This window comes from Esox lucius, chromosome 6 (genome assembly GCF_011004845.1).
Source record: "Esox lucius isolate fEsoLuc1 chromosome 6, fEsoLuc1.pri, whole genome shotgun sequence".
NCBI classification, from domain to species: domain Eukaryota; kingdom Metazoa; phylum Chordata; class Actinopteri; order Esociformes; family Esocidae; genus Esox; species Esox lucius.
In genome coordinates, this window is record NC_047574.1 from 25,373,371 (window position 1) to 25,399,041 (window position 25,671).

General features: G+C 42.2%; 3 protein-coding genes across 8 annotated transcripts in view; 2 read left to right on the plus strand and 1 right to left on the minus strand.

The window, feature by feature from the left end:
* The first annotated feature begins 133 nt into the window (after positions 1-133).
* On the plus strand, positions 134-6,539 carry yipf3 (Yip1 domain family, member 3). Its single transcript, XM_010896219.3, has 9 exons — positions 134-395; positions 781-990; positions 1,344-1,450; positions 1,531-1,576; positions 1,690-1,782; positions 3,753-3,884; positions 3,978-4,091; positions 4,214-4,337; positions 4,779-6,539. Exons 1-9 carry the CDS (start codon positions 324-326, stop codon positions 4,916-4,918), a joined length of 1,038 nt encoding a protein of 345 aa, XP_010894521.1. The 5' UTR covers positions 134-323; the 3' UTR covers positions 4,919-6,539.
* A 2,458-nt stretch (positions 6,540-8,997) lies between these two features.
* Positions 8,998-16,237, plus strand: lrrc73 (leucine rich repeat containing 73). 2 transcript variants are annotated; one of them, XM_010896220.4, is made up of 6 exons: positions 8,998-10,151; positions 10,545-10,705; positions 13,112-13,246; positions 14,298-14,398; positions 15,390-15,588; positions 15,837-16,237. In XM_010896220.4, exons 1-6 carry the CDS (start codon positions 9,832-9,834, stop codon positions 15,905-15,907), a joined length of 987 nt encoding a protein of 328 aa, XP_010894522.2. In that variant the 5' UTR covers positions 8,998-9,831; the 3' UTR covers positions 15,908-16,237. The 2 variants fall into 2 exon arrangements, with proteins under 2 accessions (XP_010894522.2, XP_010894523.2); XM_010896221.4 differs by having other exon boundaries at positions 9,080-10,151; positions 13,124-13,246.
* A 2,681-nt stretch (positions 16,238-18,918) lies between these two features.
* tjap1 (tight junction associated protein 1 (peripheral)) overlaps positions 18,919-25,671 on the minus strand; it is a 73,226-nt gene continuing 66,473 nt past the window's right edge. For all 5 annotated transcript variants that reach the window (XM_029120281.2, XM_034292550.1, XM_029120279.2 and 2 more), the window contains one exon: positions 18,919-25,335. In XM_029120281.2, coding sequence (XP_028976114.2) covers positions 23,833-25,335 — 1,503 coding nt within the window. In that variant the 3' untranslated portion in view covers positions 18,919-23,832. The remainder of the gene's footprint in view (positions 25,336-25,671) is intronic.

Consider the following 25,671-nt stretch of genomic DNA (forward strand, 5'->3'; position numbering starts at 1 on the left):
CTGTAGTAGAGAGCATTTGTGTACTTTCTTAGTAATTACAGATGGGACTGTATATGGTTTCAAACCGTTTCGAACACGGAGAAAGGTCACCTCTTTTATTTTTTATTATTGCAAAGTCGCGCGAGATGTAAGGTTTTACGTAGTACGTAGTATGCGTAGACTGACGCATTTCTCCAGGTAGTGTTTGGTATTTTTGGGAACGTATTATTTATCTTTTAACAAACCCGGATGCTATTATGAACAAATCGTTGTTTGTATGTAAAATTTGAAAGTGCAGTTTCATTTTTAGAAAGGATCAAGAACACGTTCACTTGTTCTTAAAGATGGCTTCGTCTGATGGAAATAAAAACACGAACACGGAACCATGGGGCGGCTTTGATGATAACATTATCCAGGTACACTACTAGCTTCTAGCGTTAGCCTCAATAAGTTACAGCAGTAGTTAGGTCAATAGCTAGGTAACTAGTTACCTTTCACTGGCTTTAGTTCAGCCTAGAATTTCCACTTGATTATTACTTTTTACATAACTGTACACAGTATTTCGTGTTGCGAAGTTAAATGTCACCCTGCAATACATCATAGCATCACATACTAGTTAGCCAGCTAACAGGGTAAAGATTGTAAGACCGTAACAGTAAACAAAAACAATTATATTTCTCATCACCCTCGTTCATTTTACGTGGTGACTGTTTCAAAGGATACATTAACAATGTCGTTGTAAAAAATTATTTCATTTACATTTTCCAATATCAGTAGTTCTAAAACTATATGTCTTACCAGGGTACGGGCTCAGCTGTGATTGACATGGAGAACATGGATGACACATCAGGCTCCAGTTTTGAGGACATGGGCGAGATGCACCAGCGCATGAAGGAGGAGGAGGAGGTGGCAGCTGAGGCAGAAGCGACTGAAGAAGAGACTGGTGAAGATGGCGAGTTTCTGGGCATGAAGGGTATCAAGGGACAGCTGGGGAGACAGGTGGCAGATGAGGTGAGATGAGAAAATCTGTAATGCTGAGTGTGGGCATAAATGTCACATTCATTATGAAATGTCTTAACCAATATTATATGGTAGTAATTAAGGGGCAACAGGTAGCCAAACTGTTTGAGCATGTGAAAAGTAAGGGAAAGGCTGCTAGATTGAATCCCTGAACTGCAAGGTAAAACTGGCATTGTGTCACTAAGCAAGGTGTGTAACTCATGTGTTCTAAGTCACCTTATCTGGTAAAATAATGGGGGAGAGTGTCTCAATTAATTGTCTTGTCTGGATAATGTTGTCTAAACTTTGACTTTGCTGACACCATCGTGCATTGATTTACAACAAATGTTTTTTAATCCTCTTAGGTGTGGCAAGCAGGGAAGCGCCAGGCTTCTAAGGCATTCAACCTATATGCCAACATAGACATTCTCCGTCCCTACTTTGATGTAGAACCTATACAAGTTAGGAACAGGTAAGTCTGCTACCAATGATGATGCAATCACAGCATGTTACCTGTCCATTCCTGACATGTATGCCTTTATTCTACCCTAGGCTGATTGAATCAATGATTCCCATCCGCATGATCAATTTTCCACAGGTGAGGGTTGTTTTCTCTTCCCACGTTTTTTTCACATGCTGGAGAGTTTCATAGCTTACCCGGCCAGTTAAGGAAATATGAATTAATTCACCGCTCCTATTTTCCTATTTTAGAAGATTGCTGGGGAGCTGTATGGGCCAATGATGTTGGTGTTCACTTTGGTGGCCATCCTCCTGCACGGAATGAAGACATCAGGAACGGTTATTGTAAGAGACCTGAACTCATACTGTCGATGGAAAATGCATGTTAATGTTGTTTTTTTCCCCACTTTTATTTTACCCGCTGAGTTAACTAAGAACACATTCTCATTTACAACAACAACCTGGAAGCAATTTCAGTTAAACGCTGTGTTGGGACAGAAAAACAAATGTCTTTGCCGGCTCTGTGATTCAATCTGCTGGTCTGATGCTATGACTGTTACAGTTACGCTTCCTGTAATTTTATGTGATCTTGCAGACATTAGGTTGTCAATTTTGTGATTTAAAATGATATATTAGGTTTCTGTTTAAAAAAAAAAGAAATGTTCTATAATACTGTTGAAATTAAGAATTGTATTTTTAGAGACAGTAATTAGAGGCAGTAATTGTTTGAAAATATGACCAGTCTTTTATTGAAGGATAGTGATCATATGAAGCCATTTATAATCACATAGTTGTTTGTCTCCTTTTCAAATCATAATGAGGACAGAAATCACCCAAATTGCGCAATTAAAGGTGAATTTCCCACACCTGTGACTTTTTAAATTGAAATAGGTGTCTGTGTATAAATAGGTGTCTGTGTATCAATGAGTTTGGTAACTCTCATGTGGCTGCACTGAGCAGGCTCGATACTGAGCTATGGGGAGCTGAAAAGAACTGTCAAAAGACCTGCGTAACAAGGTAATGGAACTTTATAAAGATGGAAAAGGATATAAACAAATATCTAAAGCCTTGCAAATGCCAGTCATTACTGTTCAATCACCTATTAAAAGTGGAAAATGCGGGGATCTCTTGATACCAAGCCAAGGTCAGGTAGACCAAGAAAGATTTCAGACAAAACTGCCAGAATAATTGAACTGCCAAAGAAAAACCCACAGGTTTTTTCTTCAGGAGAAATACAAGCTGCTCTGGAAAAGGATGGTGTGGCTGTTTCAAGGGGAACAATACGTCGATACTTGAACAAAAATGAGCTCCATGGTCGAGTTGCCAGAAAGAACCCTTAACTGTGCCAATGCTACAAAAAAGCCTGGTTACAATATGCCCGACAACTTTACACGCCTCACAGCCTCTGGCACACTGTAATTTGGAGTTACAAGACCAAAATAGAGCTTTATGGTCACAACCATAAGCGCTATGTTTGGAGAGAGGTCAACAAGGCCTATAGTGAACAGAATACCATCCCTACTGTGAGGCATGGTGGTGGCTCACTGATGTTTTCGGGGTGTGTGATCTCTAAAGGCACTGGGATTCTTGTGAAAATGTATGGCAAGATGAATGCAGCATGTTATCAGAGAATACTGGCAGACAATTAGCATTCTTCTGCACAAATGCTGCGCATGGGACGCTCCTGCGCATTGGACTTTCCTGCACGACAATGACACGGCACAAGGCCAAAGTTCTAGAGTGGCCATCACATTCTCTTGACCTTAATATCATCGAGCCACTCTGGGGAGATCTCAAACGTGTGGTTCATAGAAGACGACCAAAGATTTTGGCATTTTGAGACAAATGGGCAGCTATACCACCTGCAAGAATTCAGGGCCTCATAGACAACTATTACAAAAGACTGCACACTTTCATTGATGCTAAAGGTGGCAATACACAGTATTAAGAACTAAGGGTATGCAGACTTTTGAACAGGGGTCCATTCATTTTGTTCTTTGTTGCCATGTTTTGTTTTATGATTGTGCCATTCTGTTATGACCTACAGTTGAATGTGACTCCCATAAGAAATAAAATGTTTTGCCTGCTCATTCATGTTTTCTTTACAAATGGTACATATATTACCAATTCTCCAAGGGCATGCAAACTTTTAAGCACAACTTTATTTTTCTAAGCAGCTGACAATAGCTTTTAGATTTTTTTTGCATACAATATAGCTAATTATTTTAGAATTAATTTCATACAGTCATTTTCTTTATCATCAATGTACAAACCATCTTCCCCCCTCCTGCTGTATGTCTTTTTTACCCGGACAGAGAGAAGGCACTCTAATGGGAACCGCCATAGGGACGTGCTTTGGTTACTGGCTGGGAGTTTCCTCCTTCATCTACTTCCTGGCATACCTATGCAATGCCCAGATTACCATGCTCCAGATGTTGTCTCTGCTGGTGAGAGAGAAATCATCCCTATGTAATAAGTAAAAAATGCAATGAATCCCGGTCGTCACTGCTGCATTGAACTCCTCCCCCTCCCCCAAACAGGGTTATGGTCTCTTCGGACACTGCGTGGTCCTTTTCGTCACTTACAACGTCCACTTCCACTCCCTGTTCTACATTTTGTGGCTGGTGATTGGAGGACTCTCCACATTGCGGATGGTGAGTGGTCAAATGTAGTCCTACAACTCCGAGGAGCCTCCACTGAAACCCAAACACTCAGCTGACATTTACATTATGGCATTGGTGGTCGGTGTCTCTCTCACATTCTCCCTTCGTCTCAGGTTGCTGCTATCATATCTCGGACTGTGGGTCAAACCCCCCGTTTAATCCTCTGTGGAACATTGGCAGCACTGCATATGCTGTTCCTGCTCTACCTGCACTTCGCTTACCACAAGATTGTTGAAGGTAAGATTTCTCAGAGAATGGGGCGGATTCACAACGCATCTCAGACTAGGAGTTTGAATATCAATGAATAGGTCAGCGTTCTTGCTTTGTGGCTCTTAATGAAATGAGGCCAAGTGATACCACCTTAAGTGTTTGCAGCTGGGACAGATTTTTGGTGGTTTGTCCCAGGCATCGTTTTTTTATTTTAAAAAAGGTCATCCAGTATTTAATTGCAGTGGGCATGCATCTTCTAAAGTACTGTGACCTCTGATAATTGAGCAGACTCCCCTGATCCACTTTTAAACACATTTTAATTGCTTCTATTCAAAGACCCTCTCAGGTATATTCTTAAACTGGGTCTTGAATTGGATGAGTTCAGTATGATAAAAAGTTATTGACCAGTTTGTCTTCAATAGTCATCCATTCTAGTAACACATTTGTTTCCCCCCATTTAATCTGAAGGTATTTTGGACACATTAGAAGGACCCAACCTGCCCCCCATCCAGAGAGTAGCTAGAGATTTGCCTGTGGTAGCCACGGCTGCTGTGAATGCCATGAATGTCACAGTGAAGACGCTTGGTGTCATCCTGCAGTCCCATTGATGGTGCCCGACATCAACGATGATACTGTGCCAAAGGCTCATGGGATCTTGAATTCCTCGGTGGGGGTGTTGTATCTGAGGTCTCCAACTCTTTTCCTGGAGAGCTATCTGTACTGCATGTTTTTGCTCCAACCTTAACTTAGCCCACCTGATTCTAGTTATTAGCTGGTTAAAAAGTTCAATTATATTAGTTATAACTGGGGTTGGAGCAAAAAGCTACAGGAAGGTAGTTCTCCAGAAACCGAGTTGGAGACCACTGGCATATAATCCAGAATGGAGTCTAGGTCTCTGACCATGGTGGTGACTGGGTATAGTTAATGTTCAGCCTTCACCATGATATGTCATTGTCTCTGTGGAAAATGACATACTTACCCTGTTTGTATATATTGTAACAATTCAAAACGCTACAAGGAGAGATGTGACATTCATACAGTAACTCTCAAATGATAGCAAACAACCTTTTTGTAGGGGTCTTTTGCATTAGTTAAAGCAGCATAAGTAACACAGAAGCATTGTTCACACTTGCAGTTGGATGGGACTCAAATCACGTTTTACCATATCTGATTGATATCAAATGTTTTTGTCATTACATTCTGAAGGCAAAAACGAAATGGAATCACTGTGCAGTACCTTGGTTTAGTTTATTTCAGACCATTAAAGCAACTTGGGAAGGCATGGTGCGCACTGTTCTCACTTCAGCTTGCTACATCACATTGAGTGAGATGAAGAATGAAAACCAAGACCAACCAGCCTTCACCACCTACACACAAACCATATTCTTACTACTCACTTCGCACATACAATGTCATTGCTACGGCAACTGGTATAGCATGTCAGTAAATGGCGTCTGTCTGAAAATATAATTTGGTCTTTTGTAACGTTCAATTTAAACAGATTGTATTCCAAAACAGATCGGAAAAATGTCAAGGATTTTGAGAATGAAAGCCTGCCGTGTGAACAAAGCTTAAAATGCCCAATTGTTTGCTTTCCTCTACACGTTTAGAAGTGATTCTCCAACTCAACACTTTCTAACCTCTGAAGCTTTGTTGCACAGATTATGGGGATAACATCAATTGATGTCTTAATATTATTCATGTACAATGGGAGGAGGGTTCCCTAAGGTTGTTTGGTGCCTTCTCTAGTTTTATGGAATTACAAAGGATACATTTATGATACGGGGCAAATTCAGACTTCTCTACACCGGCATCCAGATTCTGATCTTTTTCCCACAAATTGGTCTTTTGACTAAACTAAGATCTAATGTGCTTTAAAGTGAGACCTGATGTGATTTGTCAAAAGACTGATTAGTGCAACCAGATTATTTAGAATTGTGGTGCTTTTGTAAATTTGGCCATTGTTATAGTTCTTGTTTTACACAATGCACCTATCTTGTCTAAATCCCTTATGTAATGTAATAACCTAACCGGATATGCAGTTGATATGTAATAGTGTAATAACTTATATAATTTGTTTTTGTTTCACCCAGTCATTTGTTGTATGGATTTTCTGTACTTCCAAACACATTGGGTGGGATGCAAGGTCAGCCTCTTCTCACTCTGTGAAATGTTATATATAGTTATTGTACAGAAAGACACAATGAAAATAAACTTCTTGGACCTAAACATGACCCTGAAAAAGAATTTACTTGGCATCAAGGCACAACTGATAAAGACAAAATAACTTGCTTTGTAGCAATTGTTTGCTGAATACTGAAAGTGGAGATATATATATATATATATATATATATATATATATATATATATATATATATATATATATATATATATATATATATATATATATATATATATATATATATATATATATATATATATATATATATATATATATATATATAATATATATATATATTATATATATATATATGTGTATCTTCTTGTAGAATCACACAGGCGGCCCAAATCCTGAGCTGTGTTCAATTTGTTTTTATGTTGCAAAACATTCAATAAAGCAAAATGGCTGTTGTACTGAATAACCAGTCAAAGACTGTTTGGGAATACTGTCTAAGACAGCAAGTGCATTGTCTTTTAAATATGACACGTATTGTTTCAGTCAACCTTTCAAATGGGGTGAACGTTTCTCTGTTCAATTACATTTTTAAGTACTAATAGTACCACAACATTTTGAAGCAATCTGAATGGACCTCGATTTCTTAGAAACAAAAGGAACAAAACCGACTAAGTTAATTTAACAACTGAATGTTTTCAGAACATATGCCAAAACCATTCAGCAATTGGATGTACACTGACTGCAACAAAACACTAAGCAGTGCACGCTCTAAAACCTTAAACCCAGATAACAGTGCAGTCACAATGTTGGGTTGTCATGCGTTTTTATACAGTATCTCACAAAAGTGAGTACACTCCTCAGATTTTTGCTAATATTTTATTGTCTTTTCATATGATAACACTGAAGAAATGATACTTTACAACAATGTTAAGTAGTGAGTGTACAGCTGGAAATGTGCTGTCCCCTCAAAATAACTCAACACACAGCCATTAATGTCTAAACCGCTGGCAACAAAAGTGAGTACACCCCTAAGTGAAAATGTCCAAATTGGGCCCAATTTCCCTCCCCGGTGTCATGTGACTTGTTAGTGTTACAAGGTCTCAGGTGTGAATAAGGAGCAGGTGTGTTAAATTTGGTGTGATCACTCTCACACTCACTCATACTGGTCACTGGAAGTTCAACATGGCACCTCATGGCAAAGAACTCTCTCAGGATCTGAAAAAAAGAATTGTTACTCTACATAAAGATGGCATAGGCTATAAGAAGATTGACAATACCCTGAAACAGCTGTAGTACGGTGGCCAATACCATACAGTGGTTTAACAGGACAGGTTCCACTCAGAACAGGCCTCGCCATGGTCGACCAAAAAAGTTGAGTGCACGTGCTCAGCTTCATATCCAGAGGTGGTCTTTGGGAAATAGACGTATGAGTGCTGCCAGCATTGCTGCAGAGGTTGAAGGGGTGCGGGGTCAGCCTATCTGTACTCAGACAATACGCCGCACACTGCATCAAATTGGTCTGCATGGCTGTCGGCCCAAAAGGAAGTCTCTTCTAAAGATGATGCACAAGAAAGCCCACAAATAGTTTTTCTGAAGACAAGCAGACTAAGGACATGGATTACTAGAATCATGTCCTGTGGTCTGATGAGGCCAAGATACATTTTTATTTGGTTCAGATGGTGTCAAGCGTGTGTGGCGGAAACCAGGTGAGGAGTACAAAGACAAGTGTCTTGTCTACAGTCAAGCATGGTGGTGGGAGTTTCATGGTCTGGGGCTGCATGAGTGCTGCAGTCACTGTGGGGAGCTACAGTTCATTGAGGGAACCATGAATGCCAACATGTACTGTGACATACTGAAACAGAGCATGATCCCCACTGTTCGGAGACTGGGCTGCAGGGCAGTATTCCAACATGATAGCGACCCCAAACACACCTCCAAGACGACCACTGCCTTGCTAAAGAAGCTGAGGGTAAAGGTGATGGACTGGCCAAGAATGTCTCCAGACCTAAACCCTATTGAGCATCTGTGGGGCATCCTCAAACGGAAGGTGGAGGAGCGCAAGGTCTCTAACATCCACCAGCTCCGTGATGTTATCATGGAGGAGTGGAAGAGGACTCGAGTGGCAACCTGTGAAGCTTTGGTGAACTCCATGCCCAAGAGGGTTAAGGTAGTGCTGGAAAATAATGGTGGCCGCACAAAATATTGACACTTTGGGCCTAATTTTGACATTTTCACTTAGGGGTGTACTCACTTTTGTTGCCAGCGGTTTAGACATTAATGGCTGTCTGTTTTGTTATTTTGAGGGGACAGCAAATTTACACTTATACAAGCTGTACACTCATTACTTTACATTGTAGCAAGGTGTCATTTCTTCAGTGTTGTCACATGAAAAGATATAATCAAATATATACAAAAATGTGAGGGGTGTACTCACTTTTGTGAGTTACTGTATGGCTATATATTATGATGCCTATACTGCTGAAATATGCCTATTGCGATTTAGTTTAATGTTTTATTAGTTTCATAAGGGAAAGTTGTGTATTTTATACAATAGTTAGAAAAACGTTATTAAGCTGTTAACCCGACGACGTAAGCCAGGGCAGGGCAATTGGTTTAGTGAGTGGTACAGGACAGGTGATGCATTTGAGCAGGGCAAACCACTTCACTGGCGGATACCTCAGCACGTGATCAATAGCAATACTTAACGAAGACCACGGCCATACTTCGCATTCGACCTGCATTTTTCCTTCCGAAGAAACATGCTCAGCTCTGTTATTTCCCGAGGTCTGCAGACGCTTTGTAGACGTGGCCTTGGTTACTGGTATTAGCAAGCTGATTACACAGCAACATGTGACAGTCTGAATAGGAATTATTGCGATGTTGTTTCTGGTGACACCGAGAAGAGTGTCCATAGTAACCAATAGCCGCAACGGAGGCAAACAACCGATCGCCTTTGCTACAGTGCTAAAAACCGAACGTCAAAACAGGACAGGAATACAAATACAAACCGTTTGTTCTACATGAGGACCTGGAACTTAAAGACATTCAATTCATTTTATTTGAGTGTGGTTACCGGCTAATATCAAGGAATGTATCAATCCATGGCATGCGGAAGAAAAGTCGTTTTTTAGCTACGTTGTAGTGATGTCAGCGCTTGGAACAGCGCTTGTATTTTTATTGTTACTTTAGAAAGCCTACCTCGCGTCTCTATCCCTATGCATAGCTTAATAAAACATGTTCAGTTAAACACTGTACAATACAGAGAGCCTTGCAATTTGGTGCAAATATAGGATATCGTAAACAATTTCCTATTGACTTTGAGATGTCATTTACCAGCCTGCCGACGTTGGGTAATTGTAAGCCTAATATGCATGTCTACCTCAGATGGGCAGTGCAGAAACCTTGAATGTAATAAGACGCACATTTACCAAAATGCTACCCGGTTCTATTCAAATAACTGGAGAGGCATTGTCGGGAGCTGAAATAAAGGATATTTGTGACAGCCTGAAAGAGAACAGCGTGAGGCTTCTGTCAGTCAGGGGATGTCAGCTTTCGGACCGAGACTTCGGACGGGTGTGTCGCGGTGTGGCGGAGTCACACACCCTGGTGCAACTCAACCTGAACCTCGGTGTGGTCTCCACAATCAACCGAACTAAGCAACTCGCCGACGCACTCAAGACAAACAGATCAATCCAGACCCTTTTGTAAGTAGGCCTAGTGGCTTATAGATAACACTGAATTAGGTGTTGGTCTGTTTTTTGGTATTGTTGATTGATTAATGTATGTCTTATAGGCCTAGTTAATTGGTTACTGTAGATTAACATTGTAATCAGCATGGGACAGCGTAAAAGTTGCTGCATTTTGACTCCATGGCATAGCATGGAGGACCCTAATAACATGAGAATATGCTTGAGCACTTGATCAACTCAAGTTGATGTCAACTAGATGATACTTCATCTACCTTGAAATTAACTCCATTTTAAACTACACTATGTGTAAACCTGACTGAATTAACCAGAACGTCTTCACTGAAACTTTTTTTGAGTTGCATTTCACGTCTCGGTCTCTCCTCTCATTTAATTTGTCATATCCCACAGTCTCCATGGAAGCCCTCTCCTAGACGCAGGATTGGTCACGCTCAACACTGCCCTGTCCACTCATCCATCGCTGGTATCTCTGGACCTGGGAGACTGTATGCTGGGGGATGAGGCTTTGCGGCTCATCTGTGGCATGCTGCCTCCGGACGGGGCCAAATCAGGTACAGCCACGCATGCAGCGCTCACTGTTACTGGGTCTGTGGAAACCCTGCCTGATGCTGGGGGACTGTAGATAGAAACCATTGGCTGTTGTACTTAGTCTCTTTTTAGGTGGTGTTAACAATTCAAGCAGAGGGGGAAACATTTCGAACAGTAGAAACTGAGTTGAACTAATTTACATCTTCAAGGCTTTGTGGAACACTCATGAATTTGAATCGTCCGTTTTTTTCATGTAACATGAGATTGCATTTTGATGTACTCTATGTAGTAATGGGTTTTAAAAAGGCATTATGTCATAACAGTTGTAATGTTTAGATTTAAGTTACATGATTATAGAAATAAATGCATAGCAACCTTAACTGTAATCAGAGCCTATAATAAGGTTATGTACAGTGCCTTTGGAAAGAGTTCAGACCCCTTTCTCCAAATTGTGGTATAGACTTAATTTACAATTGATTCAAACATTTTTATGCCACCAGTCTACACAGACAAATTGAAATTTGTGTACATTTACTGAAGATAAAAACTGCTTGTTTCTCAGGTATGTTAGTATTCAAAGCCTTTGTACAGTACATTGTAGAAACGCCTATGGCATCGATCACAGATTTGAGTCTTCTTGGGTATGCCTCTCCAATTTTTGCACACCTGGATTTGAAAAGTTTCTCCCATTCTTCTTTGTAGGTCCTCTCAAGCTTTGTCAGATTGGATGGGTAGAGTCTATGAACTGGGATCTTTTGGTCTCCCCAGAGATGTTCAAATGGGTTTATATCCACGCTTTGTTTAGGCCATTCAAGGATTGGCTTGGCTGTGTGCTTCTGGTCGTTGTGCTTAAAGATTCATCTTTGGCCCAGTCTGAGATCACACTTTTTGAAGGGCCTCAGTATTTTGCTTTGTCCTTTCATCCTTCAATCCTGACCAGTCTCCCGGTCTCTATCACTGAGAAGTATCCACATAACACGATTCTCCCACCATGCAGTTAGCAAGGTGATGAGCGGTACTTTAGCCAGACGTAGGCTTGGACTTCGCCAGACTTTGTCCTCATCGGACCAGAATTCTTTTTTCATCATGCTCTGAGTCCTTCAGGTTTGCCTTTTTTTCCGGAGTGACTTTGGTCTAGCCTCTCTACCATAAAGGCTTGATTGATGGAGTGATGCAGTGTCAGTCATTCTGGCACGTTTTCTCACGTCTGCAAAGACACTCAGCATCTCTGTTAGAGTGGCCCTTGGGTGCTTTGTCGCCCCCCCTAACCAAGGGCATTCTTGCCTGTTCATTAAGTTTTGTCTAAACAGCCAGCTTTAGGAAGAGTCTTGGTGGTTTCAAACTTCTTCCATTTTAAAAGGATGGAACCCACTGTGCTCCTGGAAAATGTGAAAGATTTAGACATTTGTTTGACCTTCCTCCAAGCTATGTCTCAAAACAAATCTCATAAGTCTTACAGATGGTTAATTGAACTTGGCTTGGTTTCTGCACTGACATGCACCATGAAGTCTGGGACCTTATATAGACAGGTGTGTGACTTTCTAAAGGATGTCCAATCAATTTAATTTGCTTTAGGTGGACTCCAATCAATTTCTACAGACATGTCCCAAATGATGAAAAGACACAGGATGTAACTGCTGCTTTTGGAGTGTCCGTATACTTCTATACATTTTTCATGAGTTGTTTACATTTTTCAGTTTCAATAAATTGGCACACATTTCTAAAAATGTATTTTCACTTTGTCATTCTAGGGTATTGTTGGTATTGTTTGTAGATTGATGGCAAAAAAATATTGAGTTAATTATAAATTAAGTGAAGGGTTTTAAGTATTGTGTGAAAGCGCCTTACAGCTCTCTAGTCAATGGATGTTCATTAATATAGATTTATATACAGCTTTGCCTAGTCAGTGAATTTCATTAATGTAGGTTTATGTACAACTCTGCCTAGTCAGTGAACCTCATTAATATAGGGTTATATAGAGCTCTGCCTAGTCAGTGAACTTCATTAATATAGGGTTATGTACAGCTCTGCCTAGTCAGTGAACCTCATTAATATAGGGTTATATAGAGCTCTGCCTAGTCAGTGAACCTCATTAATATAGGGTTATATAGAGCTCTGCCTAGTCAGTGAACCTTGTTAATATAGGGTTATATAGAGCTCTGCCTAGTCAGTGAACCTCGTTAATATAGGGTTATATTGAGCTCTGCCTAGTCAGTGAACCTCATTATTATAGGGTTATATAGAGCTCTGCCTGGTCAGTGAACCTCATTATTATTATTATTATAGGGTTATATAGAGCTCTGCCTGGTCATTGAACGTTATTAATATAGTGTTATATACAGCTCTGCCTAGTTGGTGGATGTTCATTAACATAGGGTTATATAGAGCTCTACCTATTTAGTGGATGTTCATTTGATGGTGATGGGCAGCCTTTCCCACAGGTCTTAGGGAGCTGACTCTGAGTGCAAACCCCAGCATTACCACCAAGGGCTGGGCTCGTCTGGCCATCGCTGTGGCCCACAGCTCCCAGCTCAGAGTCCTCAACCTGGACTACAACCCCCTGGGTAGGCAGGAATCACCAGGAAAACCAATTACAGTACCTCATTTACTGTGCATGTATATAAGTGACATTCTTAATATAGAATAATTTGATATACGTGAGTCAGATTGATATTTAAAAAAAAAGTGTTACCGCAAAAAGGCATTTGAGTGAACTTTGGATAATCAATATGAATTTCAAGTATTGGAACAACGTCCATTTTGTGTTATCATGTATACGCTGACCTTTTCGCGGGGGAAACACTCTTTAATGACCTATTGTGTCCATTTTGTGGGTCAGATGCTTCCTGCATTACCCATTACATTTCTTTAGTCAGGTATGTTTCCATGACAACCCACTGGCTGCTCGCACTAGAGACAGAGAAATGAAATGGGAAGTCACCTGACAAGAGTGTTGTCCCCAGTAAAGATCAGATTTAATTTCAGAGGGCTAACACGCTATTGTTGTTTAGGTGCAAGTAAACAATAATAATTATATATTTATTAAAAATAATTAATTTCTTCATTTTATATTTCACTTTTCTTTACAGTGAAATTCTAAGATGCGTTAACTAAAATTAAATGAGTGTTCTGACAGTGTCTGCTGACATGGTGTTGAGGGAGTTTATAAAGGGAGTAGTATGCTATCCTCCTGGGTAGGTTGGCCAAAGCGCACACCTAGACAGCCCCTAGGTTGTACAGTCAACCTACAAGACGAGCTACAAGTAAATGGTTGCTAAGGTTAGAGTTAGATATAGAATAAGTATTAGTGTGTCAGGGAAGGACTTAGAAATAAATTCTATGGATATTCTCTAGAAAGTCTGGAATGCAACTACAGATTGACTATCCAAGTAAAGCACTTTTGCCAATCCATTCTGCATTTTTCCACACTGCACATTAACATGTGCAAACAACATGTTTTTTTTATTTATGCCAACAAACAAAGTCTTTATGCAAATTGGATTGTTTGTGGTTCAAATCTGTCTTTTCGGATCATGTCAATGAACTCAATTGTGATGTTCAAATGAGACTCACCTTCTGAACTCCCTCGTATGGTTGTTGTGTTGGGGCTTTCAGGGGACCAGATTGCAGGTATGCTTGCAGTGGCTGTGGCTTCCAGCAGAACTCTGGAGGTGTTGGATCTTGAAGGAACAGGACTCACAAACCAGTCAGCACAGGTCCGTAGTGTCATCCCCGTCTTCTAATGTGTTTTCATTAGGTCTTCAAATGGTTGCTTTAAGGTAATAAAGAAAATACAGATGTCTAATTACTGTTACAGTAATGAGTTAAATTTTCTCCCCTTTGTAGATTATTGGTATAGAACATTTGCTAATTTACTCTCCATTCAAGCTCACTTCCCCTTTTCAAAAGTGGCGTCCCTTTCCAACACTACTCGTACCAAAAATAAAAGAAGCTAGTTGTTAACCTACCTTCCAGTAGTCCCTGTGAAACACTACCATTAATATAAAAGCATCCCACTTATTCTGCAGAGCTGAACTGTGTTCACTAGATGGCGCTGCAGCACATGAAATCACCCAGGTTAACTGTGATGTCATAGCTGAGCCCTCTTCTCATCAAGCTTTAAAAACAATCTAATATCAAAGTCAGTCCACTGTCGTAGATGAAGAAAGAGCTTTAATGGGTATGCTGATGTGTGAAACAATGGGGGGGGGGGGGGGCTGAGCAGAGCAGAGCCTGGGGCTAGAATACCATAGTCAGTGTCTGATGTCTGGGAGGCCCTGTGGTTTTGGATCAAAGTACACTTCATCTAGACAAGCAGCTCTGTCTTAGTCTCCCTTTCACACTGTTAACAGCGCTGACCCTTAACCCCAAATCTCATTTGCAGTGAAGATGTGCTTACCCCTAGCTGTGAGGAAATAATCGACTCACTCAAAGCACTTGGCTAGTCGGGTTGAGTTTAATGGCAAATGCAAATGAGAAGTCCTCAAGGCGTATGGATTTGCGGTGTGTTTTTGACGGATACAATAAATCTCACCCTCTGCGTGAATATACCCAGTGTTTTGACATTCAAGTGACTTGTTACGTGCCAAAGCAAATCAAGATGATCCAACTCCCCGCTGGCGAGCAGAACTCCGCCAACACCCGCACACTCGCCGAGTTTCCTAATGGACTGCATTGTGTGACACTCTTCCTCCCCTCCGCCTTCAGGTCTTCCTGGACATGGTGGAGAACTACCCCACCTGTCTGCGTGTGCTTGTCCTGGCAGAGAACGCCATCAGCCCGGAGCTGCAGCAACAGATCTCAGACCTTCTCTCTGAGGGAGAAGAGGAGGACGAGAAGGAGGGCGAGGCGCGAGGCAGTGAGAGAACCCCCGGCAGGGAGAAAACCACCTGGGTCCCTCACAGCAGTAAGGCCTCCGCTACTCCGTCGTGGAGTTTTGTTGATTCCGAATAAGTCATTTTGTAGCGAATCGAAACCTCTAACCTTTTTTGCTTTAGAAGTTGTTCCTGGAGTGTTTTAGAGTTGGGTGGGAGTCTCATATGTTTGTGCTTTGGCCATACCGTTGTCACTAGACGATAGACAAACCAGCAGGCTTAAGCATCATATAGATGTGTCAACTCCTAACCCGGTTTCCGTTGTCTCTGCCCGTCCCAGACTCCCATTCCCAGATGGTCCTGCTGACGTCAGGTCTAGGTGAGAGCCTACTGGCCGAGACTGAGATGTGATTCCGCAGCCTTCCTTTTTCGCTTTTTACCTCTCTTCTGTTTGCTAGTGTGCACATCATTGAGTTTTCGTATCACCTGGTAGCGGGCAACCAATCAGACTTTTTGCATGACCTGTAGCACTTGTACATAAAATAATGTTTTGGAGCAGCCACAAAACCCTTAACACATACACCAAGTGACTTATCGGCAATAGTGAATTATTTATTTTCAACATGTACAGTCTATTTTCTGTTCCTATTTAAAGGTAATGTAACCAATCAAAAGTCTGTATTCTCTGATAGATCGACTATGTAGGATTGTTGTGATGGTCTGATATCAGAATAAATTTGTTTACATGATCTTTTTAAAGGCTTTTGAATTCTAATGTTGTTTTCTATTCCTGGAGAAGTCTACTCAACAATGCAATTTGCCATTTTCAGTTCCTCTACAGTAGCTCATTGGAAATTGTTCCCATTTGACCCAATGCTGCTTCTCTCTCGGCCGAGGGCTATAATATGAAGATGTCTACAAACACGTAGTAATAGCGCTAACAGCCAAAGGATGTTACTTACAAGGTTATATACAGTCACATCTGAACATAATGGAAGGAGCATTAGCACATTTGGTAATTTAACACCACCATGCCACGACAATGTAGCATTGCCATGTTTCATCATTCATCACCCTCTATGTGCAGTTACCCCCACCTTTCTCCCCACAGCTCAGAGTCAAAGCTGATTAAGTGGTGCTTACCATGGAGTACAGACATTATCCCCATGAAATCCCTTTCTTTGGAGTGCCAATATATCCAAAATACATACATATTATTAGGACATTATTGAGGAGTATTGCTAACTTCAATATCCTCAACTTTCTCCAGTAGGTTTAGCATTGTTATGGACAGAGCAATAACTGCTACACTACCCACTTCATTAGTATGTAAAATAATGTGTATAATCTGGATATCAAGCATCAGTTTTCTTCGTGATGTTGTGTAGTGACAGGGCCAAATCCTAAGGTTAAAGAAAGAAAGCTTGGAAGATACAGAATCTCTTAGTCACTAAAGAAAAGTGGAAGCGTAAAACAATCTCTCTACAAATCACATTCAGGTTGGTTGGTAATCAGTTGCCAAAGATAAAATAATGATATTTTATCTATCACTGATATACTGAGCTTTCCAGTGAGGTTGGTTTCGTATGCTGGGAGGCATAAATGAAAACAATGTAAACTATTACACGTTAAAGGGGATGTACACCCAGTTTTACATGTGGCCTTCATTTCACTCTATGCTTGGTATTTAGTTTTTTTTAAACACACAAATTTTTTAGCTATGTCGTTCTGTCATGGATTTATGGCGAAATGGAAAAAAAGTAAAAACAAATTAATGCAGTCTGTATTAAAAATTAGATTTATGTAATACAAGTTGGTTTTGGAGTGTCTGGCAAATTTTCTAACATATCATAGAAACATTTTCATAAAACGTAGTCACTGGTAGAGTTGGGCACTAATATGAAAGGTGATATTTAAAAGAAGTCTATACAGATTTTTTTAACTAAATGTCAATATCATGGGACTTCAAAAAATGGTGTTGGGCATATAACATGACCACCGTAGTTCTTAGAACTCAGTTGTCTCTTGTCAGCATGGAAAGGAAGCAAGTGGGCAGTGGTTGGCTGGTTTGCCCTTAACTGGAGAAAATTAATTGACACTGGACTTAACATCAAATCACCTCAGGCCTCATATCATTAGGGGCCTTGTGAACTTGGTATAACTAAACCATCTATAAAAATAAAATACTAGCTCAATGCCACCCCTCCCCCCAAAAACAGCTGGCTATCCAAGGAACCTAGCAAACCTTGACTAATTCTGTGTAATATTACAAATAAAAAAAGTGTTTGGGTGATTAACTACAATCATAGAAAGATTTGAAATGAGGCCAAATATATAAAAAGGGGAAGTTCCCCTTTTACTGTGCTCCATTCCCATAGAACAGCTGCCAGGACAGCTAAATAATAAGAGTGGAAAGAGATCCATAATTAATGGACATTGCAGATCTGTCTCCCGAGTTGCTAAGTGACTGGGACAAACAGAAGCCTGTTTTTCAGCGTATCACCGTCTCTCCTACACCTGCAACGCATCCGCTCCTATTACACGTAAACCTCTTGCAGGACATGTGCTCAGAGGGCCTACCACCTGGTGGCATGATATAATAGTCATCAAGGGCACAGTCGTTCACTAATCATATTAAAGGCACAGCAGTTGGAAGGCTACTTATGTGTTCTCTTTCCCTGTTGCAAGTCAACATTGCTGAATTCCTTACAGAGACAACGCTATGCAAAACAGGAGAAAAACTATGTCCACCGGGTGGCAGGCTGGTTCAGCGACAGGCTGTGCAAAACAGCTGCAACAACAGCAACAGCTTGTCCGCTATAGAATGTGATGCTTCTGTGACATAGATATTCCCCTCTAATACGGCCGTCTAATTAAATGAGGGAATCTTTATATATTTAAATTTTAATTCCCTCAGAAAATGCAGCATTATTTCAGCCATGGAAATCTAATTCGAGCTACAACATTATCATATTCTTTTAATGGAGCTGTAATCACCTAGGCCTGACTGTGGTGAGAATAAGATGTGATATGAGCAGGAATTGTTCATACTGTATAGAAGGTAGTTTGTCGTGAAGAGACATACAAACTGGTTCTTAAGTATCAGAACAAGATACTTTAGTTCTGGGTTAACCAAGCTTGTATTCAAGGCAATGGAAAATGCTTTCATATAGTGCCATTTCCATTGTATACATTTCTCCAAAACTACATTTTAAATGCTTCTATTTGTAGTCGTATAAGTTAATCATTGGAGGGGAAAATTAAAAGGAAAATGTTAGGGAAGGGAAATGTCAATATTTTTCAGGTTTAAAGAAATAAACCCAGTGAAGCATTTGATATATATTAGCATAACCATTGTTGCATTATCTTTAAATAACCCACAACAAACAAGTTGTTTAAAATATTTTATTTGTTTTAAAATATACATCAGTTTACAAATTCTGAAAATAAAATTAGTACAGGTTTAACAGTCTTTTTTGTATCATTTTATCTTTTTTAAATAATTGTTTAAACAGGGGAGTAAATCACATGATACAGCTATATGATCATGGAAACAACCCGCTTCCAATACAAATCAAAAGGAACTCTACAAAGCCATGAAAACTGACAGCCCATCTGGAGTGTGATGAACATGCAACCAAAGAAACATGGGCCCATTGTTTTCAGTAGGGCACAATCCGATTGCCAATCTTAACTCAAGAATGGTAGTCATGAATTGTGTTAGCGAACCCACTACCACAACTGGATTGAAAGTTTGCTCAGACAATGACCTGGACTGGGGACTCCACGACAGCCTCGTCCACCACAGTGAACATCTGGTACTATAGACTGCATTCTCCAGGAATCCAATGTCTCGATTCTGGGCATACCAGTATTCATATTCATTAAACATAATCACACAAACATTGGATACATCTTTTCACACTTGAAATTGCACCTGCAGCCAAATATAAGAAAGTGCTGAATAAGATTTGTCTGGGAGTCCATTACATCATTTAATGACTGTCAATGGGCGAACACGACAACTGAACGCCAGAAAAGTAGACGTGCTGAATAAGAACACGAACGGCAACGACAACATACGGTGATGTGACAAGACAGTGACAGCAAACACATTATATTGGTATTCCTGAACCGCCCCGTTGCCCTAATGCCCACACCGACTGTTCCCAGGCAGAATGCATGTTGAGACACAATGCAAATGGAACTCCAAGCCCAAATCGGGGAAATCTCACCGTGTGGAACACTACACAGTAAAACCTGCCTCCGGATTCACATATAGACCCAAGGTTATTGCATAGCGTCATATTTTTGCTCCAGCCAAATCGCTGGAGATGATCGATATTAAAGCCCCGGCATCATGCCAATATAGGACTGAGCCTAGTGTTAGAGCACCTGATGGCCCAGCGGTTAGAGCACCTGACCAGTTTACAGAAACATGGCTAGATTGAACTCTACGTCAACAAGGTGAAATCGTTCTATCCTTGAAAAAGGCAGTTAACCCTAATCGTTGCTCAAATGACAGCTCAATTCTCTCCAACCCGGATGGGTTGGGCTAAAAGCTGAAGAAACTTATTGGTGGTGCGATACTCTCAGAATATTAACAGTGGAATAAAGGCTCCAATCAACAACTGTGCTTTGGCCGTTTAAATTATCCTCAGATTAAAACCTAAACTGATCTTCCTGTGAAAGAAAGGTCACCGTCACCAAAGGTTTATCATGGCGACCAGTGGGGTTTTCCTCCACCACATCCCACAGAACTGACATCCAAGATGACATTTCTCTCAAAAATGTGATAAGCTCCACACGTATGGTGCATCTCTGAAAAGGTGACCTTGGATGAAAGAAGGGATGTGTCAGAGGAGATGTGTTCAATTATATTCATGAAAGAGCAGTCATTAAAGTTGCAGCAGACCAGATGTAAAGACCTATTTATACTTGGGAGTACATTAGAGCCGTGCACATTTTATCCTCTTTTCTATTCATTCCCGTTTTAGTATTTGTACAAATCCTTGTCTACAGCACATCTGATGAGCCCCTGAAATATTAAAAACCTACATTTTCATGTACAAGACCATGACAGACTACCCTTCCACTCTCTTTTTGAAGTATTAGAGACCTATTTCTGAGGGTAGTAAAACATGAATAATTTAGCCAAGGGTTGTTACAAGTCTATTAATTATGGGCTATTAACAGTACATTCATACATAATGAAAAGACCAATAAGCAGACCATTTGCAAAAAGACAAGAGAAGAGGTTTTCAAAAAAGGTGTGAGGGGTGTAAAGGGGCGGAGTGAAGTCCCGGTCTGTCACACTGAGGAAAACGCCGTTGAATTATTCAGGGGCCAGGAGTGCAGCAGAAAGCCTCGAGCGTTTTGGATCCTGTGTGTGGAGAGCCTTTTATACCGCTTTAGGGATTCCTCTCGCTCAGAAGGGAATACTGTTACCTTAAATATGACTGGCAGCTTACCAGTACTTAACTGAAGCAATGCTGTCTCTTGCCGATTCTTTGATATGAGTCTTGTAATTGTTGGTCTAATGATAGAGGTTTTAACAGGGTGAGACTGAAAGCCACAGTCTAGATGAAGTCCACATTGAAGCTAGAGGGCAGACTCTGGAGACATTAAGGAGGAATACACTGTACTCCAAGGTGGTGACTGGGTTTCAAGCAAGCACTGTGCCAATGGACTAGAAATGACAGAACCCTTCTCAGCCCATAGAGGATGGCAGGAACAAACAACCAGACAGCTTAAGACCTTCTGGACAAAAAAGCATGTCTGAAGGTTGAAAACACTGCATGAATCGTGTGATTCATACAGAGTTACTGCCTTATATGGAAAGCCAATGCAGAGCTCCCACTGTGAGCTGTCAATCGGAGGTCGATAAAACAGCACGAATGTATCAGACTTTATAACCACACAATCGAAAAGCCGTTGAAAAGGCCAACATGATTTTGCTTCAGTACACTATCCTGATCAACTAATGCTACATAGTTGAGTGTCTGATGCCGAAAACAAAAACGTATTACAATGAACAAATCAAATTAACATTTTCAAATACAGAATGCTAAGTCAATTGAATAAACTGGATCAAATTAATATTAAAAAGGAACACAATCAAAAATCCATCCAGAAAATCTGAAAAAGAATCTATTGATGGATGAATACATATTCCCTACCCATATTAAAGCAGGTGCATGAAAGGGACTTAGTGAAAACAACTGCTACATACTGTAAACAATGGTTATATTCCAGACTAGGTGCTGTATTTGGAAAGGGCCAGAGATAACTCTGGACTTTATCAAGTGATCTGAACTCTCTGGACCATAAAGTCTAGGAGTGACCTTGGAGAAGCAAACTGGTGAGATTCATAAAAGGTTGGCTGAACAGGGGGAAATGTCAAATCCTTCTTTTCTTCACAGTTTATAAGCTAGCGGTATGACATCCTCTGTGAAGTGAAAACCCACAATGGACACTTGAGTAATAGACCAATCAAAATACTTTCTTGTTCACAAAATTATTTTCAACAGTACAGAGTGGTAGACAGTGAGAAATAAAAGGCATCTTAAAGGTGAATTTCCTTCACCTAGAGCCCAGTGAATACTTCAAAAACACATTCACAAAAATGTCTTGAGAAGAATGACTTGGTTCTTTTGAAAAGAAAATACTGACAGCATGTTTCAGAACATTTGGGTCTTCCTTTGTTAAACCCCAAGAGCAGTAGCAGAATGAACAATTAATAGAACCATCAGTCTGTTAGTTGAAATGAAAATACAGCGAGAACAAAACCCAATCAAGGAACAATAATAGGAAAAAAAATGTCAAAAGATCTGCAATTGCCTGTCTCACACAAACTCATTGCTCTGACCAAACACTATGCCACACCCACAGACGTTGCTTCCTCCTTCGCACTCTGGATCTGGATATTGTCTGGATCTGGATATATTGAAGACAATCAAATTGTACCGGAACTGATGGATTGAGTCAGCGCCAGAACATGGGAAAAACGCCATTTTGTGAATTTCTAATTGTCATTGATACTCTGATTGGTTAGGGAGGATCAAATCACTGATTACTTTGTTTTATACAACCCCAGTCATTCAGACATCAGAACAAACTTCAACTATGGCAGTTTCAGACTGATGTATGCAGCAAACAGTTGAAAAACATGAGAATGCTATGACCGCATGGAAATGATAGTTACCACAATGAGATAAGAATTGAGTAAAGAACTGTAGGTTAATATGGAAAACAGATATACTTTTTTCCCCCCATCATCACATCCCTAGAAATATTTTAATTGAGACCCCCCATTAAATGGTCACTTAAAAATATATATCAAATAGTAAATCATTTGAAGTGACTACAGAAATTATAAAAATGAACAAGAGAATAGAAAGCCAAAACAAAATCAAACAATCAAAAATCCATGAAAAAAATATATTATTCATTGACTTTGAAATAAGACCTTACTAGACCCTGTGTGTTCGACCAATTCCAGATAAGTCAGCCTTTAAGAGTGGGTGCTCGGCAGACCGCTGCAAATTGCTGGAGAATTTTGGGGGCAGAAGAGATATTTAATGGGCATTTGGAGGTTAAAAACCCCTGTGAGATAGAAAGGAATAGGCACTGAGAGTCTATCAGGGGGGTCCGGTCCATCATCAGCCTATATACGCACGCACACGCACACACGCTCGCACGCACACGAAAACAATAGCACAGGCTTGCAAACGATCGTCCTCACAACTGTGGGTACATTCAGAGATGGAAGGAAAGCTCTCGTGTTATCAGATGCCTGCAAGACATTTCATTTCTCAGAGGGGAAATTTCAGCGCAAAACAACAAGTCTCCGGGCACCCTCAGCATTTGTCTCAAGCGACGTGGCGAAGCGTTGCTCCGTCTGGTCTGTTGCGTGAGAATGCACACACTGGCTGAATGTTTCCACAGGAAATGACACATTATGGCTATATCCTGGAGTCGGCCTTCTTCCCTCCACGATGGTTTAGAACGTTTGAATGACAGGAAACAAAACTCATTAACAAACTCCTGTAGGACCCCACGTTCTTCTACTGGAGGCGATTGCGGGTCGCAGCTCAGTTCACAGTGGCGAGAAAAAGAAGGCTGCAAACGTTGAGGTTAAAACTGCCAGCCAGATGTTGCACATCTCTCTAAAGAAGAGTTAGCTCTTGAATGCATTTAGTAGAGAAAGTGTGTATTTCCTGAAAACACTCATGAGAGACAGCAGCACAGACAAAGAAAGGACCAAGTATCTCGGCCTTCTCTAATCTTTCCTTAATCAGACATCTGCTGAAGTAAGAAGAGGACGACCCTTATTCTCAGTCCAGTAGGTTGCCGTGCTCCTGGGCCCGAGTCAGGCTGTCTTTGCGGTGCAGATGATGGACTCCCATCCTCTTTGGGCTCTTCAGGGGTCGGCCAGGGGTTGAGGAGTTAGCGGAGAGGGGAGGGGTGCCCTCCGTGTGGGCCTCCAGCCCGGCCAGGACGCGGGGAGCGATGACGGGGAAGTCCTGGGGTAGGATGTCTCTCTCCTCCGCGGAGCTTCCTACAGACCCTGTCTCATCCGCAAACTCACCCCTCTTGGCCTCCGCCGGGCTGGTCTCCGCGGTGTTGGCAGTCTCCGCAGCGACGCCCCTGGAGTCGTCTTGGTCGTTGTCTAACGGGTCCAGGGCCATCAGCAGCCGCTCACTCTCCTCTGTGGAGAAATCGGCTCCGTACTGCCCTCTTCTGGTGCGGAGGTCGGCCATGCTGCTGGTGTCGGTGTCGAGGCTGGACTCTCGGCTGGCCGTCCAGCTCCGGGTCGACGACCCCTCCTCCCCGTCCGAGTAGGCCCCCCGTAGTGCCCCTCTGTCCGACCCCCCACCCGCCGGCTTGCCGGTCCGGGTCCTCTCCAGGTCCTTGACCGTCTCGCTGCTGAAGGAGGTGCGGTTGACGAGGGTGCCCTCGGAGGCTGGCGCCATCTTCTCCACGAACATGCGCTGCCAGTTGGCCAGCAGGTCCTCCTCGGAGCTGCCAGAGCTGCCGGAGGCGCCGGGGGGCTGAGGGGGGCTGCTGAAGGGGCTGGACTGGCTTGAGGTGCGGTCGCCCGTGTCCGGCTGAGTAGGGGTGCGGCAGGGGTCACGCTGCCCGGCTCCGCCTGAGGACGATGACGCCCCGGAGCGCCAACCCCCGTCTGACGCGGCGGGACTGTTGGGCACGGTGCGCTGGCGCTCGTTCTCCTCGTCGTTCTGCACCAGGCTGAGAGAGATGGCCTGCCGGGTGGCATAGGTGCAGTTGGGCAGTGGGCTGTTCTTCGGGATCTTCACCTTGTCATCTGACGAGAACTCGATCACCTTGCGGCCGGGGTAGAGCGGGTGGGGCGGCAGGGGGGCCGGATAGGGGTTGAGCTTCTCAAAGGCCCCACCCCCGTCCCGACCTTCCTCTCCCGACTGGCCGTCGGCTGACAGGCTGCTCTGGCTCCGACACATGCCGTTCTGCTGGAGGAGCTCGTGGGCCGGGGCACTCCGGGCCAAGGCCCTGCCGCTGTGGCTGGGTCCGCCGTTCTCTCGACCCCCTCTCCCCACCTCAGCCGGGGGCCCCGTCATGTCCACGTGCACAAACACGTCCTCGGCCTGGGGTCGCCCGGCGCTGCTGCTGGACTGGGCGGAGTTGAGCACCAGGGGTTCGGGTTTCTCCAGGACGCGGGCGATGACCGAAGTGGGCACCACGTCGGCGGGCGTAAGACTCAGCGTGTCGGAGTCCTGGCCCTGGGCACCCTGGGAACTCTTGTCAGGCAGACTGGCCTTCATGTGCTTGTTCACCATGTCCTGGAGCTCGTAGGGAAGCTGGAAGACAAGAGAGGAGACACAAAACACGACAGGTTTGACAGACAGGCAAAGAGGACACAGGCAAAGTTGGAGGGTGAAACTTCAGAGTGACTTTCTGAAACTTGTTTAAACAAGTCCTGTGGTACAATAAGGCAGGGGTTTAAAAACTTCTCCTCAGGGTACACCAGCGCTTCCACTTATATGAAATAGTCCCAAGCTAGGACACCTGAAAACAACTATTTAACTAATCATCAAACCCTTGATTAGTGAATTGTGGGCGCAACATCAAGCCTAGGACCAAAACTGTGAAACATCTAGGGGTCCCAAGGAGATGCTTGAGAACCACCACACAAA

What these genes read in the sequence shown, in the direction of transcription:
- yipf3 (XM_010896219.3), top strand. Translation starts at nt 324, where the DNA reads ATGGCTTCGTCTGATGGAAATAAAAACACGAACACGGAACCATGGGGC. An exon ending in AGACATCAGGAACGGTTATT is followed by an intron (nt 1,783 to 3,752) that starts GTAAGAGACCTG and finishes TTACCCGGACAG; the next exon opens with AGAGAAGGCACTCTAATGGG. An exon ending in TTACCACAAGATTGTTGAAG is followed by an intron (nt 4,338 to 4,778) that starts GTAAGATTTCTC and finishes TTTAATCTGAAG; the next exon opens with GTATTTTGGACACATTAGAA.
- lrrc73 (XM_010896220.4), top strand. Translation starts at nt 9,832, where the DNA reads ATGGGCAGTGCAGAAACCTTGAATGTAATAAGACGCACATTTACCAAA. An exon ending in TCCGGACGGGGCCAAATCAG is followed by an intron (nt 10,706 to 13,111) that starts GTACAGCCACGC and finishes GGTGATGGGCAG; the next exon opens with CCTTTCCCACAGGTCTTAGG. An exon ending in CACCTGGGTCCCTCACAGCA is followed by an intron (nt 15,589 to 15,836) that starts GTAAGGCCTCCG and finishes TGCCCGTCCCAG; the next exon opens with ACTCCCATTCCCAGATGGTC.